The sequence below is a fragment of the Astatotilapia calliptera genome, chromosome 3 (genome assembly GCF_964374335.1).
Source record: "Astatotilapia calliptera chromosome 3, fAstCal68.1, whole genome shotgun sequence".
Taxonomy (NCBI): Eukaryota; Metazoa; Chordata; class Actinopteri; order Cichliformes; family Cichlidae; genus Astatotilapia; species Astatotilapia calliptera.
The window spans coordinates 75,501,145-75,517,921 of record NC_137424.1 but is presented as its reverse complement, the minus strand read 5'-3'; the positions used below and the strand labels follow the sequence as shown (position 1 = coordinate 75,517,921).

The window sequence follows — 16,777 nt, the reverse complement described above, 5'->3', positions numbered from 1 at the left end:
GGGGAGCCAGGACTGACTGTACTTCCTGTCTGCTGTTTTCAGCTTCACTCACAGACTCAATGGCTTCCAGATCAGAGGAGGATCTCTGCTGTCCGGTCTGTCAGGAGGTCTTCAGAGATCCTGTTCTTCTGTCATGTAGCCACAGCTTCTGTAAAGACTGTCTGAAGAGATGGTGGAGAGAGAAAGGGGAACGTGAGTGTCCAGTTTGTAACAGAAGATCTTCAAAGGATGATCCACCTTTAAACCGAGCTTTAAAGAACCTGTGTGAGTCGTTCTTACAGGAGAGAGATCAGAGAGCTTCAGAGGATCTCTGCAGTCTGCACTCTGAGAAACTCAAACTCTTCTGTCTGGACCATCAGCAGCCAGTGTGTGTCGTCTGCAGAGGCTCAGAAAATCACACCAATCACAGATTCAGACCCATCGATGAAGCTGCACAACAACGAACTTCAGGAAACTCTGGAGCCCTTAAAGAAGAAGTTAAAGGTTTGTGAAGAAGTTCAAGTGAAGTTTGATCAAACAGCAGAAGATGGAGGCTCTGAGCAGAGAGATAGCAGCTCTTTCAGACGCAGTCAGAACCACAGAGGAGGAGCTGAGAGCTGAAGACGTCTCATTCCTGCACAACTACAAGGCTGCAGTGGAAAGAGTCCAGCGCTGCCCCCTGCTGGATGATCCACAGCTGCCCTCAGGAGCTCTGATAGACCAGGCCAAACACCTGGGCAACCTGACCTTCAACATCTGGAACAACATGAAGGACATGGTCTCCTACACTCCTCTCATTCTGGACCCAAACACTGCTCATCCAGAACTCATCCTGTCTGAAGATCTGACCAGTGTGAGACGAGGAGGAGAGAAGCAGCAGCTTCCTGATAATCCAGAGAGGTTTGATTTGTTCTGCTCTGTCCTGGGCTCTGAGGGCTTTAACTCAGGGACTCACAGCTGGGATGTTGATGTTGGAGACAGTACAGTGCAGAGTCTGTGCAGAGGAAGGGATACATACGGTCTGGATTATGGAGAATATATTTCTGTGAAGGTGAATACTACACACACTCACCATCAGCTCCTCTCACTGCTCTCTCAGTAGAGAAGAAGTTCCAGAGGATCAGAGTGAATCTGGACTGGAACAGAGGAAAGCTGTCGTTCTCTGATCCTGATACTAACACACACATACACACCTTCACACACACTTTCACTCACAGGATGTTTCCATTCATTGGCACTATTGATGGTGGTAAACTGAAGGTGTGTCCGTTGAAGGTGTCAGTGCAGCAGATGAGTTGAGGATGATGATGTTTCTAATGTTGTTTCCTGTCAGTGAGTTGAAGCTGTTAAACTGCAGCTGTCCTCCTGCTGCCTCGTTGTTCCAAAGCTCTTTGTTTCTCTTTTAGTTTCACTCTTTCTTTCTGTTTCTGCTGTCCACCTTTTCACATGGAAAATCATTTCACTGTTTCTCACTGAATGACTCCCCAAACTAGATTTAAAATTCTATCAAGTTTCTAACCATTACAAGTGATTCATGTTTCTATTTGATGTGTAAATGGAGATGATTTAGTTTGCTGGGATATGGACTGACATGTGTTGAATGGGAGGAGCAGTTTGTTGTTGTCTTCTTGTCTGTTTATGACAACAATAAATATGTTGTTGAAACAATGATTCATGTTTAACTCCATATATGAAATGTTTCTGATCTTTGAATTCTGTTCTTTTGTCTGTTTCATTTACTTTATTTAATTCCAATAAAAAAATGATCATTCCAGTGTTGAAGTAAAGAGTCAGGTACTTGTGAAAGAAAAATGTAATCATATTCAGGTATAATAAATATTTAATAAACCCATTGTGTAACAAGAAAACAGCTTTCTTTTAATGTTCAGGTCTCTGCTAAGAATGAAGTGAACAAGAGTGTTATTTACAGTCATGTTGTGATAGTAATATTTACAGGTGCAAAAGCTAAGAATGAGCCTAGGATGACTGAACATGAACTATGAAGTCTTAGACAGAGTCAATTGAGAACCAGTAGGTTAGCAGACATTCTGGCGAAGGCTGGTCTTAAATACAACCGGCTTCATTAGTCTTAGGAGTGATGAAGACTCTGCCTAGATGACAAGAGCAGGGACTGTGGAAAATTACTGTGACTCACCCAGACCATGACACTATTTTTATCTGCTGGATAAACCGGTTTAAGATCAGAACACGGTGAACAAAAACAGCATAAATGAAGATGTACAAAAAGTCTCCATAAAAGGTTGATGATGATTAAGAAAGCCTTCATACACTTGATGATTTGACAGTAGGACTGCTCTTATGAAGTTATCATGAATGCTTTAAAACATGTTTGAATCAGTGAGCTCAAATGACTAAGCTTTACACACTTATCTGTAGATTACCATCATTTCATGAACACATACAACGATTAAAAAAAAACAAACAAGAAAAAAAAACAACTTTACTGCATTTTGTTGTGAATGGAAATTCCTCAGTGCCCAGGAGATTTAGCAGTACTGAGAACATTGGGGGCCCTGGTGGGAAGTGCTTAGGTAACAGAGGTCATGCATAGGCTGATTCAACACAGTCTTCCAAGATGTACAAGTGCAGTAAAATGTACCATCAATACATTTACTGCTGCACTTGCTGTAAAATGTGCTCGTATGTTAGAGGAAAACAAAATAAAATATTAGAGATGTAGACTGAGTAGTGAAAATATTGTGGTGCTTAGATTTTGTATCTGGCTCACCTGAGACAAACAGTCTTTTGTACATGATCCATCATCTGTCACAGACTAGAGGCTCCACATAGGTTTGGACCCAAAGCAAACTCAAAAAAAGGTTTATTTACAGGAAAAAAGCAAGACTGGACTGGAACACCAAGAGAAAAGAAATAAATCTTGAAATCATGAAGCGTACCTTAACACAAGCAGATGTTTAGTCAAAGAGTTCATTGTATTTACCAGTTTCCAAAGGACATTCGTGGTCCTCATTTAAGTTAAAGCAGATATTTGTGTTAGAAAAGTCCCTAAAAGACACAAGTATCAAGCATAGTTTTTTGGCAGTTTTTACTGGTGTCACATCTTTTTTAGGTTAAATTTAGCTATGACATCATCAACCAAACTGTTGATGATAATCACTTTCTGGTAAGTTTTATGTTCCGAAATCCTCCATTATGTCTAAGATTTGGAAATACAGCAAAATCAAAATCAGGGCTAAAATGAAGAAATCCATCCTAAAATCATACAGAATGTCTCATCACTCACATAACTTTAATACTGTACTTATTTGTGCCCTGAGGTAAAGGGTGTTTTGACTGGCCCTTACTGAGGTTAGCAGTGTGTTTTACCCAGAATTGGTGAGTCAGGTGCACTGATGATTACTGATAAATAAATTAAATCTTTTAGTTATGTGAGAAATCTGATAGTTTTGCTTCAAAGTCTAAATAGATTCTACAAAAGTAATTAAAATTAAGAGTAATGTTGTGACATGTGCATCTGGAATGGAGGAAAACCTGTTTTATAGCTTTTGAGCTGCTGGCAGGATGAAAGTCTAACTCTGGAATGAAGCACACCTAGGCTACAGGTAAAACAACATTTTTCTCCTCCCCTCACATCACTTACATGCAACAAAACCAGGAAACAAGATGTTTTTCTTCTTCAGTAAAGAGAGACGCACAGACGATCAGACTGAGCTCAGACCAAACTAGCAGCTTCCTCTGAGTGAGTCCAGCTACAGGAGAGAAAAGTGGAAAACTCCAACACTGCTGCTTCAAGCTGCTGACGCTCCACACACTGAATGTGAGTTTGAGCAAAAACACGACTCAAAGGAAGTTTCAGTGAAGGTGGTAGAGGAGGGAGGGGAGCCAGGACTGACTGTACTTCCTGTCTGCTGTTTTCAGCTTCACTCACAGACTCAATGGCTTCCAGATCAGAGGAGGATCTCTGCTGTCCGGTCTGTCGGGAGGTCTTCAGAGATCCTGTTATTCTGTCATGTAGCCACAGCTTCTGTAAAGACTGTCTGAAGAGATGGTGGAGAGAGAGACCAACACAGGAGTGTCCAGTTTGTAAAGAAATATCAGTTTATGATCCACCTTTAAACCGAGCTTTAAAGAACCTGTGTGAGTCGTTCTTACAGGAGAGCGATCAGAGAGCTTCAGAGGCTCTCTGCAGTCTGCACTCTGAGAAACTCAAACTCTTCTGTCTGGACCATCAGCAGCCAGTGTGTGTCGTCTGCAGCACCTCAGAAAAACACACCAACCACAGATTCAGACCCATCGATGAAGCTGCACAACAACACAAGAAGGAACTTCAGGAAACTCTGGAGCCCTTAAAGAAGAAGTTAAAGGTTTGTGAAGAAGTTCAAGTGAAGTTTGATCAAACAGCAGAACACATTAAGCTCCAGGCCCGACACACAGAGAGGCAGATTAAGGAGCAGTTTAAGAAGCTTCACCAGTTTCTAGCAGAGGAAGAGGAGGCCAGGCTGGCTGCACTGAGGGAGGAAGAGGAGCAGAAGAGTGGGATGATGAAGGAAAAGATGGAGGCTCTGAGCAGAGAGATAGCAGCTCTTTCAGACACAGTCAGAGCCACAGAGGAGGAGCTGAGAGCTGAAGACGTCTCATTCCTGCACAACTACAAGGCTGCAGTGGAAAGAGTCCAGCGCTGCCCCCTGCTGGATGATCCACAGCTGCCCTCAGGAGCTCTGATAGACCAGGCCAAACACCTGGGCAACCTGACCTTCAACATCTGGAACAACATGAAGTACATGGTCTCCTACACTCCTCTCATTCTGGACCCAAACACTGCTCATCCAGAACTCATCCTGTCTGAAGATCTGACCAGTGTGAGACGAGGAGGAGAGAAGCAGCTTCCTGATAATCCAGAGAGGATTCATTATTACGACTCTGTCCTGGGCTCTGAGGGCTTTAACTCAGGGACTCACAGCTGGGATGTTGAAGTTGGAGACAGTACATGGTGGGAACTGGGTGTGTCAGCAGAGTCTGTGCAGAGGAAGGGATACATAGAGTCTGGATTATGGAGAATAGAGTTTTATAAAGGTGAATACTCAGCATGGTCACCATCAGCAGAATCTGTTCTCTCAGTCCAGAAGAAGTTCCAGAGGATCAGAGTGAATCTGGACTGGAACAGAGGAAAGCTGTCGTTCTCTGATCCTGATACTAACACACACATACACACCTTCACACACACTTTCACTCACAGGATGTTTGCATATATTGGCACTGTTGATGGTGGTAAAGTGAAGGTGTGTCCGTTGAAGGTGTCAGTGTCAGTGCAGCAGATGAGTTGAGGATGATGATGTTTCTAATGTTGTTTCCTGTCAGTGAGTTGAAGCTGTTAAACTGCAGCTGTCCTCCTGCTGCCTCGTTGTTCCAAAGCTCTTTGTTTCTCTTTTAGTTTCACTCTTTCTTTCTGTTTCTGCTGTCCACCTTTTCACATGGAAAATCATTTCACTGTTTCTCACTGAATGACTCCCCAAACTAGATTTGAAATTCTATCAAGTTTCTAATCATTACAAGTGATTCATGTTTCTATTTGATGTGTAAATGGAGATGATTTAGTTTGCTGGGATATGGACTGACATGTGTTGAATGGGAGGAGCAGTTTGTTGTTGTCTTCTTGTCTGTTTATGACAACAATAAATATGTTGTTGAAACAATGATTCATGTTTAACTCCATATATGAAATGTTTCTGATCTTTGAATTCTGTTTGATTAAAGACTTTCTTCATGACACAAATGAGATTTCAGTGTATTAATAGAACTAAATAAGCTCAGAGTTGAAAGGCTGGAGTATTATGTACGTGCTTCACTGTCAGGATCTTCAGGGGGATTCAAAGGGAAACATCAAACTGCTGTAGTGAGATAAATTAGTGTAGAGAAAATATTCTGAGCTTTATTTTGTATCCAAGCAGAGCGTGTCGTCCAGTCGGAGGAACGTCTAAGACTGCTTCACATGGAAACATCAGCAGGAAGTTTGTAATGACAGAGCTCGTTTAATCAGCTCGTTTTTCCTTCATTTACAGCAGAAGAAGAACTGAAAGTGTGTGTGGATTCAGAGCGCTCGCTGTCAGTACAAATAAAGGAGGGCAAGAGATTTAAAGGAGCAAAGCGCAGTTTTTAGAGCTTTAAAGAGAAACCACATTTCCAATAGTTAGCTGATATACAGCTAACTATTTGCGTAAAATAGTTACGCAAATAGTTTTGCGTAACTATTTTAACTTGGGATTATTATGTTTATCCTGATATGGGTGAGTGTATAATGGGTGGTGCTGCAGCTGCAGGGAAAATTGTATTTAGTAGTCAGTATAATCTTTTAGTGATATAAGTTTGCATATGGTAGAATACTGCATGTAGTTATTTGTATTAGGAAATATTCAACCATGTATACTTAGAGGCATATAATCAATTGTGTGTGATCTCTAACAGGCTGCAGGCTTGGGGTGCACTCCAGGAATGCAACCCCACGTCCTGGGAGCATGAGAGCTTATACCTTGTCTTATTGTTTTACGGCAGGATTAACGTAGTTACGTCTGTTCTAGTCTACGTGCTTTAACTGCTTGACTTCCTCACCGTGTTATCTAGGGTGAGAGGGGGTCTACCCTCTTCCTCTCCTAGGATGTTTGCCTTTTGTGCTTTCATGTATATGACCCTTTGACTGACACACACACACACACACACACACACACGCACACACACACACACGTACACACATACACATACATACGCTCAATGGAGTATAAAATAAAGACTAGGGGCAAAGCTCAGCGCGAGTCTCTGAGACTGCCCTTGCTAGCAAGAACTTCTGTGTGTTTCTTTTCTCTGAGTATTTACTGAAGAAGTGTTTTAGAATATTTTCCCTAACAACCTGTAAACACAGTTTTCCTCACACATAAACCCAGAAATCCTGTAGTAGGAAAAAACATCAACCAGTTGTCCTGGTATAAATCGCATCATCAATTCACATGAAGAACTGGAATGCTCGGATGTCGCTGTCATCTTTCTGCTCCTGTAACAAAAAACACATAAATTCATCCACCCTTTTGTCCTGTCTAGGTGGAGGTTAACCTTGAGTCGTGGTCAAGTCCTGTCAGCTTTTACCAGTCAGTCAGTTTGTTTTTTATTTCCATTCATTCATTCATTCTTTCTTTGCTGATAGTGGAACCTATCGTCGCATTTAGTTTCCACTTCCAGCAAAATGACGTCATCTCAAAAAGAAAAAGAACTTTAGATCGGATTACATCGCTGAATCCTTTTTAGGCCGGGACTTTCATTTAATATTGTCCCAATAAGTGGCTTTCTCCAGAGCCCATTTTAATGTGGAGAAAACTCACTTGTAACGGCGTTCTCGACAGGTCGTGTAGCACTTTTAATTCCCGACGTGTTGATCTGCTTAAAGAAAAGAAATTGACAAACAGAAATCAGTGCCTGTTCAAAAAATGAAAAATAACAGAGATTATCGAACAAAACTTTCAGTGCACTGTGAAAGTATCAAAATAAAAAGGCCTTGTTAAGTCATGACACAAACTCCTCATCGACTTCACAACAGGAGAAGAATCATCAGCTAGATTCACTCCAAACCAACCATCAGCTGCACAACACACAACATAATCCTAATGTCATATTAGCTATGAGTTTAATCACCAGGTCTGTGCTCTTCACTCATCTAAACCACAGATCTATTTTATTCAATTTTCCTTTTCCCTTCATCATAAAACATGTGACATGCTGTCATGCACTTCACAAAAGACGTTTGTTCTGACGTATTCAGAGTTGTGTATCTGGGTACAGGATTCACTCGCACATCAAAACAGGAAACTCAGTGTTTTAGAGTCTCCACTCAACACACAACAAACTCCAACACATCTCATTCACTCGTGCTAGAATTCAGTCACCTTTCATTAATCGAAAACCGATCAACTAATTTTCATATCAGCTATTAACCCACTAAGTTGACAGGACAACAGAAAAGCATGTTCAAAATAGTATCACAAAAGACAATTTCCCTCATACAGTAAATTAATTGTGCTGCATCAATCAAGCAGGAAGCATCTCCCAATTTACTATATCAACGACTAAATTTATTGTCTGATCACTGGTTGGTCAAACCAGAATCTTTTTTCCCACAAAAGTTAAACTGTTGTCCTGCAACCTAGAGAGTCAATTTTTTGCATTGGATAAATTCAGTATTTGATAACAAGTGTCTGCTAAATTGACACTATTTTAACACTGATGAAAGATAACAAGCCAATTTTCATTGCATGGGCGTTTGTGTTATTAGGCAGGCCTAATGCATGTCTGTGGAGCTGCATATCCAGCAGAGCATGTTCTTAAAGCTGCCTTTCCTACACACTTCTCTGCTATTATTTGATCATTTCTTCATGAGTTATTTTGTGTTTGGAAGTGTTAGTATGGTTAATGCATGTTCTGCTTGTGTATGTGATTTTGTATATGTTTGTATATGTTTCCTTTTTGCAGTGTTTCAGACTCCTTCACAATCTTCCAACTTAAGCATTCAGTTTTCTTTTCCCCAGGTTTGCTAACCCAAATTTTGATTTCCCACATTAAATAATTCCTATGTGTTCTCACCTAGTCTTCTCACTCTGTTGTCTGTTGTCCTCTCACTCTTTTGTCCTCTCCCACTTCAAAAGTCCAATAGCCGGCAGTTCTCCTTCAGCTTTGTCCTGTGTCCCACTGTCTCTTCTTGCCATTTTACTCCACAGGTGGCAAATGTCAAACTCCAACTGTTCAGTTCTCCTCAAACGTTTTCTTCACATGCACAGTGAAGTTTCAGCTTGTTGTAGACACAATGCCATTCATCCGATCAGTCAGGATGATGGGTTTGCTCTTCTCTGATGCTGTTTGTCCACATTTCAACATTAATCAACACACATCTCTCTCTCTCTGTGTGTTTTTGTGAACAGTCTTTTCTTAAAAGCAGAAAATGAGATTGTAGTTGTTCTTGGCTGATCAACACAAAACCTTTTTCCTATAATTATTTTTCATCTACAATGTAAATTTTGTCTCTTTTTCACTCTTTTTTTTTTTTTTAAATAGCTGGTGACCTGCAGAATCACCGCTCTCACAATCAAAGGCAATTACTTTTACACAGCGCACAGAAGCACTGAGACATCAGACACATTCACACTCACTTTTTCATCTGCGTAAATAAATCACATGGCTGATGATATGTGCCATGGTGATCCATAAATATGATCACCAGTTTATTTAACTATTTTTCAACCCAACAAAACAAATAAACAAAAACATGATGCTGATGCTATGAACACTCCACACACAAGTCAAGGTGCAGAAAAACTGCTCACGGAAACGCTGCACACTCCAGTTATCATAGTTCTGTTTGTGTGAATTATCTGCTTTCATTATTAATGCCAGTTTATAGGTTGTTATCCTTTTTATTATTAGTTTGAATGCATTAAAATTAAGTTGTAATTTAGCCTTTTGTTTATTTTACTTTACTCCTCTTGCATTTATATCTATTCAGTCGGGTCTGTTTCCAACCCTTTGATAATGTGTAGCTTGCTCATCAGCTCAGAAGAAAAAAAAATCGCAACGCAACATCACACAGTAGTTGCATGCTCTGCCCACAGCGGCAAAGTCTTACACTTTCATATTCAATTCAGCTTCTCCATCATGTACTTTTAGATGTTTCATACAGGGTTCAGCATATTAGTTGTTTTCACAGGTGTGCTCTATATCTCAACAATGGCTCATAATAAGACGACAGTCTTTCACACAGGTCAAGTGCCTCTATGCACTTCATTAGTTTAAATATTTGCCTATAACACTTCACCTCATATGTCATTGTACTGAATTTGAGCAACCACAAGCTTAATGTAGATTACTTTTAACAACTATCCACCTCTATTACGTCTATGGTTAACATTTTGTGTCCGCAAGGGGTGGGGGGAAAGCCATTCACCACAGCACATTTTAAGTGCTGCTGATGTGGGCTGGCCTTCTCCACACGCTCTTCAAGGCTGGTGTGTTTTCTGAAAACTTCTAACATTTGAATCTCTTCCATTTTTAAGCCTGCGATTAACCGCACGGCTCAGGTCCGCGTGAAACCCGCGCGACCGCACTCGCGTGAACCCGCGCAGCTGTGGAGCCGTCGCTCTCTCTCTTTTTTACATAAATACTTTGTGCTGCCAGGAGCAAAGTCCAGCACAAACGTCTGTCTCCCTCCGACTCACTCTTGGTTGCTTAGAAACCCATGATAACAACAACAGTCGGTGTCACAGACCACGTGTACTGCTCCGCACACACTCACACACAACAACAACAACAACGACGACAACAATGACAACAACACAAAATAGGCCTATCGTCCAGCACAGCCTGGACCCCGCGGAACTTCTCAACGCCCCACAAAGCGGCGGAGAACTCACCTCTCGCTCCACAAAGTAGCGAGGACCCTCTCAACGCCTCACACAGTGGCGGAGAACCCACCTCTCGCTGCACAAAGTAGCGAGGAACCTCTCAACGCCTCACACAGTGGCGGAGACTGCACAACGACACGGTTATAGAGTCGGCCTCTTTAAACTTACTTGGCGTTGCTTAGCGTGTAATATCAGCCTCGAATCCCGCCGATCGTCATTCATCGAGGAGAAAAGACAGACCGCGAATCCACAGGAACTTCCTGGCTGACGTCAGTCTTCCAACGTGTCTCTCCTCCCCTCGGAGAATGCGATTCCAGGGATCCGGCATCGAAGGACCAATTAATGATAGGTTTGTAGCTTGAACCCATCCGCTGGAACGTTGAAGACAATATAATTACACTGCAAAGCAAGACACAAGTAGGCAAGCTTCTTCATGTTTCTCGTGCACGGGAGAGACCGGACAAAGCGCCGTTCCTTCGCTTGACCCCAGTTGCTCTCGTCCGTTCTCCCGTAACACTGCTCTTTTATTGAGGTTACATGAATATGCATAGGTTCATTAACATATGACATCTACATACACACAAAGAGTACCTTGCCTGTGTGTGTGTGTGTGTGTGTGTGTGTGTGTGTGTGTGTGTGTGTGTGTGTGTGTGGTCAAGATGTGACCCTGTGAAGACTCCCCAAAGCTGGTGCCAGGACGTCTGAACAAAAGGCTCTTATACTTAAAGAAATATACGTGTGCTTGCTATACCATAAATCAATAAGGAGAAGATAAACTCTCCTAAGGAGTGTGATCCATGCCAGGACACTGTGTAGAGGAATGTACGCACCCCCCTCTACACAGAGTTAATACAGACCTCTTTTAGGATGAGACATTCTTTCAATCTACAATTGATTATACACTTCTAAGCATATGTGAGTAAATATTTCTAAGCATAAATGACAATCAACAATACAAAATCTATCACCCATCACCTCACTTCAGGCCTTCGACCTGCGAGGGGGATATTTATGACTCCTCAATTGTCCACGCTCTGCAGAAAAACACCTCACCATAGCTTCTGGTTCCTGTGCTTTTACAGAATCATGTCATCCTCGAACTATTTTATTTAAAATCTTGCTGTGGGAAGTCTCCTCTTGATCTCCTGGAAGCTCAGTAGCACAGCTCTCTGTGTGATGTCTGCTGTGCTGAAGATGATCTCTGATCCTCCTGAAGCCTCTCTCCTGGCCTCAGCTCCCATCTTGTGGACGATCTTCTCAGGCACTCCTTCTCATCATGGATAGTCCTGATTCTGGGCCTGCTGGATCTGTCTCAAAACACTCAGGGCGTCAGTCATGTTTGATGAATGTGCGTCTTCTTTATGTAAATGCAGCATGTGGTATTAAAAAGGACGCAAAGTCCCCCTTTCTCTGCTAATATCATAGAGTAGTTCTTCTCTGAGAGTTAGTCCAGGAACATATATGGTGTGGGGTATGTTGCCGTGCTGGGTAGATGGGAACAGACATAATAGTCTGTATTTGCAGATTCTGTTTTTGTTCTGTCGTGGATATAACGGTACCAGGCACTGTTCATCCACGGAGGGATGTGGTCTTGCATCATGTCTCTTAGGTGAGAGTTGTCATGTGTCCATCTTCTCTGCCTTCCTCCTGGTTCAGCTGATTCAGCCGTCACGCCTCGCACTTGGTTGCCCTAGAGTTGATCAGAGGCTGGAGGTTGAAGTGCGAGCTTACCCTACGGGGGCTCAATCAGCACTCCCCCATCACCACTGAAACAACCAAGTGTGAGATTTCTCTATTGTGCTGTCTTGAGGGTGCCGGGGTTTCCTGGGACCTCGACCTCTTTGCAGTAGCTCTGATAAATCCCGGAGGGTCTCTCCGCTATTTTGCAGGCAGTTAAAATGGTCCTTGCTGTGGCTCCAAGGTCTGATCTCATGATGGGCCCCAACCAGCTTGACCTTTGACCTCAACCACTGCCTGGGCTGTCAGCTATGCCTGGAATGTTTCTCGCTTCTCACTGCTGCACCTGTATTTCAGAAAGACTTCTATTTGGAGAGCATGTCAACAATCATTAAACCACATTCTTTAGTTCAGTGAACTTCACTTATAGGCCATCAAAGCCTGCAACAATAATAAAAAACATTGTTTAATGTTAATTCTGGACCCCACCTCTTGACGCATGGACACTCTCATGCGTCAACTCATCAAACCTGGATCCCTGTCTTAAAAACTGGCTCCACCAGGAGCCTGCATACACGCCATCATGGCCTGGAAAACAAGATCTGGAAATAAAATCAAACTTCACACTTATAAACAATTGTATCATAAGAGTAATAAGCATTCAGCACGGGCAAGACAAGTGTCATATGCAGGTTTTCTCAAATCATTAAATCACTATTATTACCATAATTCGCCGCAGACATGGATCATCCCATGTACTCAGTTAACATTAATGTAATCAGTGACTTCTCTTAAGTAAAGTCACTCAACTCATCAATCACTATGAGCTCAATAGCCCATCTTCAACTATTCCATAAACAATCCCTTATTTGTTTTTCTCATGTCACTTGTCCGCTTCCGCTGAATCCTCTACATGCATTCTTAGAAAAACAAACATTAGCAACACACATTGATTATCCTGGTATAAATCATCTAGTCACATGAAGAACTGTAATGCTGTAGAGAAGAAATGCAAATGTTAGCGCTGCGCAGGTGTGTACACACTTTCTCACAGTGATCTCTGTGAGCAACACAAGGTAGTGAATGACATACACATGGTAAATTCACAGACAGAGAATTTAAACTAAAAAGGTTAAATTTTCAGAGTTCACATCGTCATGTGACCCAAGGTTCCTCCTGTGGTCTCCTTCTGCTCCTGCAACAGAGACACACACAGAGATACATCCACACCTTTGTCAGGTGGGGGTTAACTTCACACAATGGTGTTAAGTCAGTCAGTCAGTTTCACATTTATTTTAAAATTCTTACTCATTCAATTCAATTCAATTCAATTCAATTTTATTTATATAGTGCCAAATCACAACAAAAGTTATCTCAAGGCGCTTCATAGATACAGAGAAAAACATAACAATCATATGACCCCCTATGAGCAAGCACTTTGGCGACAGTGGGAGGGAAAAACTCCCTTTTAACAGGAAGAAACCTCCGGCAGAACCAGGCTCAGGGAGGGGCGGCCATCTGCTGCGACCGGTTGGTGTGAGAGAAGGAAGACAGGATAAAGACATGCTGTGGAAGAGAAACAGAGGTTAATAACAGATATGATTCAATGCAGAGAGGTCTATTAATACATAGTGAGTGAGAAAGGTGACTGGAAAGGAAAAACTCAATGCATCATTGGAATCCCCCGGCAGCCTACATCTATTGCAGCATAACTAAGGGAGGATTCAGGCTCACCTGGTCCAGCCCTAACTATATGCTTTAGCAAAAAGGAAAGTTTGAAGCCTAATCTTAAAAGTAGAGATAGTGTCTGTCTCCCGAATCCAAACTGGAAGCTGGTTCCACAGAAGAGGGGCCTGAAAACTGAAGGCTCTCCCTCCCATTCTATTTTTAAATACTCTAGGAACAACAAGTAGGCCTGCAGAGCGAGAGCAAAGTGCTCTAATAGGGTGATATGGTACTACAAGGTCATTAAGATAAGATGGGGCCTGATTATTTAAGACCTTGTATGTGAGGAGCAGGATTTTGAATTCAATTCTGGATTTAACAGGAAGCCAATGAAGGGAAGCCAATTCACTCATTCACTCAGTGATTCCTTCTTTTGCTAATTGTGGAAATTACCGTCGCATTCGTTTCCACGCTCAGCAAAACAACGTCATTTCAAAAGAAAAAGAAGAACTTTTAGATCGGATTACCTCGCTGAATCCTTTTTAGGCCGGGACTTTCATTTAATATTGTCCCAAATAAGTAGCTTTCTCCTGAGCCCATTTTAATGTGGAGAAACTCACTTGTAACGGTTTTTTCGACAGGTCGTATAGCACTTTTAATTTCTGACGTGCAGATCTGCTTAAAGAAAAGAAATAGAAAAACAAAATCAGTGCCTGTTCAAAAGATAAAAATGAAAAATAACAGAGATTATCAAACAAAACTTTCAATGCACTGTGAAAGTATCAAAAATAAAAACGCCTTGTTAAGTCATGACACAAGCTCTTCATCTCAGGAGGGTAAATCATACCATTAGCATGATTTATCATACCATCATACTAATTGGCAGGCTCAACTTCACAGCAAAAGAAGAATCATCAGCTAGATTCACTCCAAACCAACCATCAGCTGCACAACACACAACATAACCCTAATGTCTTATTAGCTATGAGTTTAGTCACCAGGTCTGTGCTCTACACTCATTTAGGCCACAGATTTTATTCAGTTTTCCTTTTCCCTTCATCATAAAACATGTGACATGTTGTCATGCACTTCACAAAAGACGTTTGTTCTGACATATTCAGAGTTGTGTATCTAATTACAGGATTCACTCGCACATCAAAACAGGAAACTCAGTGTTTTAGAGTCTCCACTCAACACACAACAAACTCCAACACATCCCATTCACTCGTGCTAGAATTCAGTCACCTTTCATTAATCTAAAACCGATCAACTAATTTGCATATCAGCTATTAACCCACTAAGTTGATAGGACAACAGAAAAGTATGTTCAAAATAGTATCACAAAAGACAATTTCCCTCATACAGTAAATTACTTGTGCTGCATCAATCAAGCAGGAAGCATCTCCCAATTTACTATATCAACAACTAAATTTATTGTCTGTGTAACGCGGTTAAAGGACCAGGGCGCCTGACTGCAGCCTCATAGAAAATGAGCTATCAGAATAAGATTCGACTATGGAGCCTGAGGGTGTGAATAAAACACAGGAAACAAAAGTAGAGCTCAAAATATATATATTATGTTTGTTATGAGCAGTGTATAGACGGATGTACAAAAGAAATAAAAACATATGCATATATATCACAAACAAAAATAATGTTGACAATACAAAACAGCTTATTAGGTTCCAAAAGGAGGTGGGATGAGGTGTAGTCCAGTATGTGATTTAGTTTAGTTCCATGGACCTGTGATAGGTCATGTGTCAACAGTTTGATTCAGTGATTCAGTCCATAGGTTCACAATTCCTACCGCAACGTAGCGGTGGTCAGGTGGCTCGCCATCTCGCGCTGATCAGGGCTGATCGCGGGAGAAAAAAAAACCTGACCTAAACAAGGTCAAAAACAAATTATCATTCACAGAAGAAAATGACACAGCATTCTACTGCTGTGACAAAATAAATACACAAATAACAAAGACAAGTAATTAATGCCATGTTTCATACAACAATCAACAAACCATCATCTCTTATAATAAATTTCATTCAAAAATACTATTATAGAAAAACATTCTCATGGGTCCCATCAAAGTATATCAGCCACAAAGCTAATAACCATTATCCAAAGTTAATCAAATATATTTACAAAACTCATTTAATCACAGGTGTTGCGCAACAGATTCAATAATCTAAATGGAATTTAACTCAATGCAAAATCTCATAGGCCGTTTTGGCATTTCATCAGAAAAGTAACAAAAACATTCAAAACGGACAAAACTACAAAAATCAAATCACTCGTTCAACTCTAGATACGTTAAGTCAACATTCGGCCATAATGGAATAAACAAAAACAACAATATTCAATAGATGAAACTAGTAATTGCACTTACTGTCGCTAGCCTAGCATTAGCTTACCGGCATTGTAGGATGTGCGATCGCGGCTCCGCATTTACATTAATTGTGACAAAAAAAACCAAACAAATAACTCACCGTTGAGTCGATTGTGAGGTAGTGTAAAGACGAATGAATCGGCTGGGTTATTGCACGCTGTCAACTGGTCTGTAGTGTAGAATTTGTCGATATCTGACAAGTACGCCAACCACACGGACACAGCAGCTAGAGGAGCAGGGACATGCAGCTGATTGACCCGCAACTTATACAGGGTTCATTCCCGCCACAATAAAGGGACTGGCGGAAATTGGGTCAGGGGTTACCGTGGTTACATCTGATCACTGGTTGGTCAAACCAGAATCTTTTTTCACAACAAAAGTTAAATTGTTGTCCTGCAACCTAGAGAGTCTTTTTTTTTTTTTTTGCATTGGATAACCTCAGTATTTGATAACAAGTGTCTGTTAAATTGACACTATTTTAACACTGATGAAAGATAACAAGCTAATTTTCCTTGCATGTGTGTTTGTGTTATTAGGCAGGTCTAATGCATGTCTGTGGAGCTGCATCTCCAGCAGAGCATGTTCTTAAAGCTGCCTTTCCTACACACTTCTCTACTATTGTTTGATCATTTCTTAACCAATGTGCTATGAGTTCCAC

General features: G+C 41.3%; 1 protein-coding gene across 1 annotated transcript; it reads left to right on the top strand.

Moving 5' to 3' along the window:
* The first annotated feature begins 3,896 nt into the window (after positions 1–3,896).
* LOC113019747 (nuclear factor 7, brain-like) lies at positions 3,897–5,734 on the top strand. The gene has a single exon (XM_080299251.1). It carries the CDS (start codon positions 3,897–3,899, stop codon positions 5,283–5,285), a length of 1,389 nt encoding a protein of 462 aa, XP_080155377.1. The 3' UTR covers positions 5,286–5,734.
* The last annotated feature ends 11,043 nt before the right edge of the window (positions 5,735–16,777 follow it).

Coding starts and splice junctions, on each gene's coding strand:
- LOC113019747 (XM_080299251.1), top strand. CDS start 3,897: ATGGCTTCCAGATCAGAGGAGGATCTCTGCTGTCCGGTCTGTCGGGAG.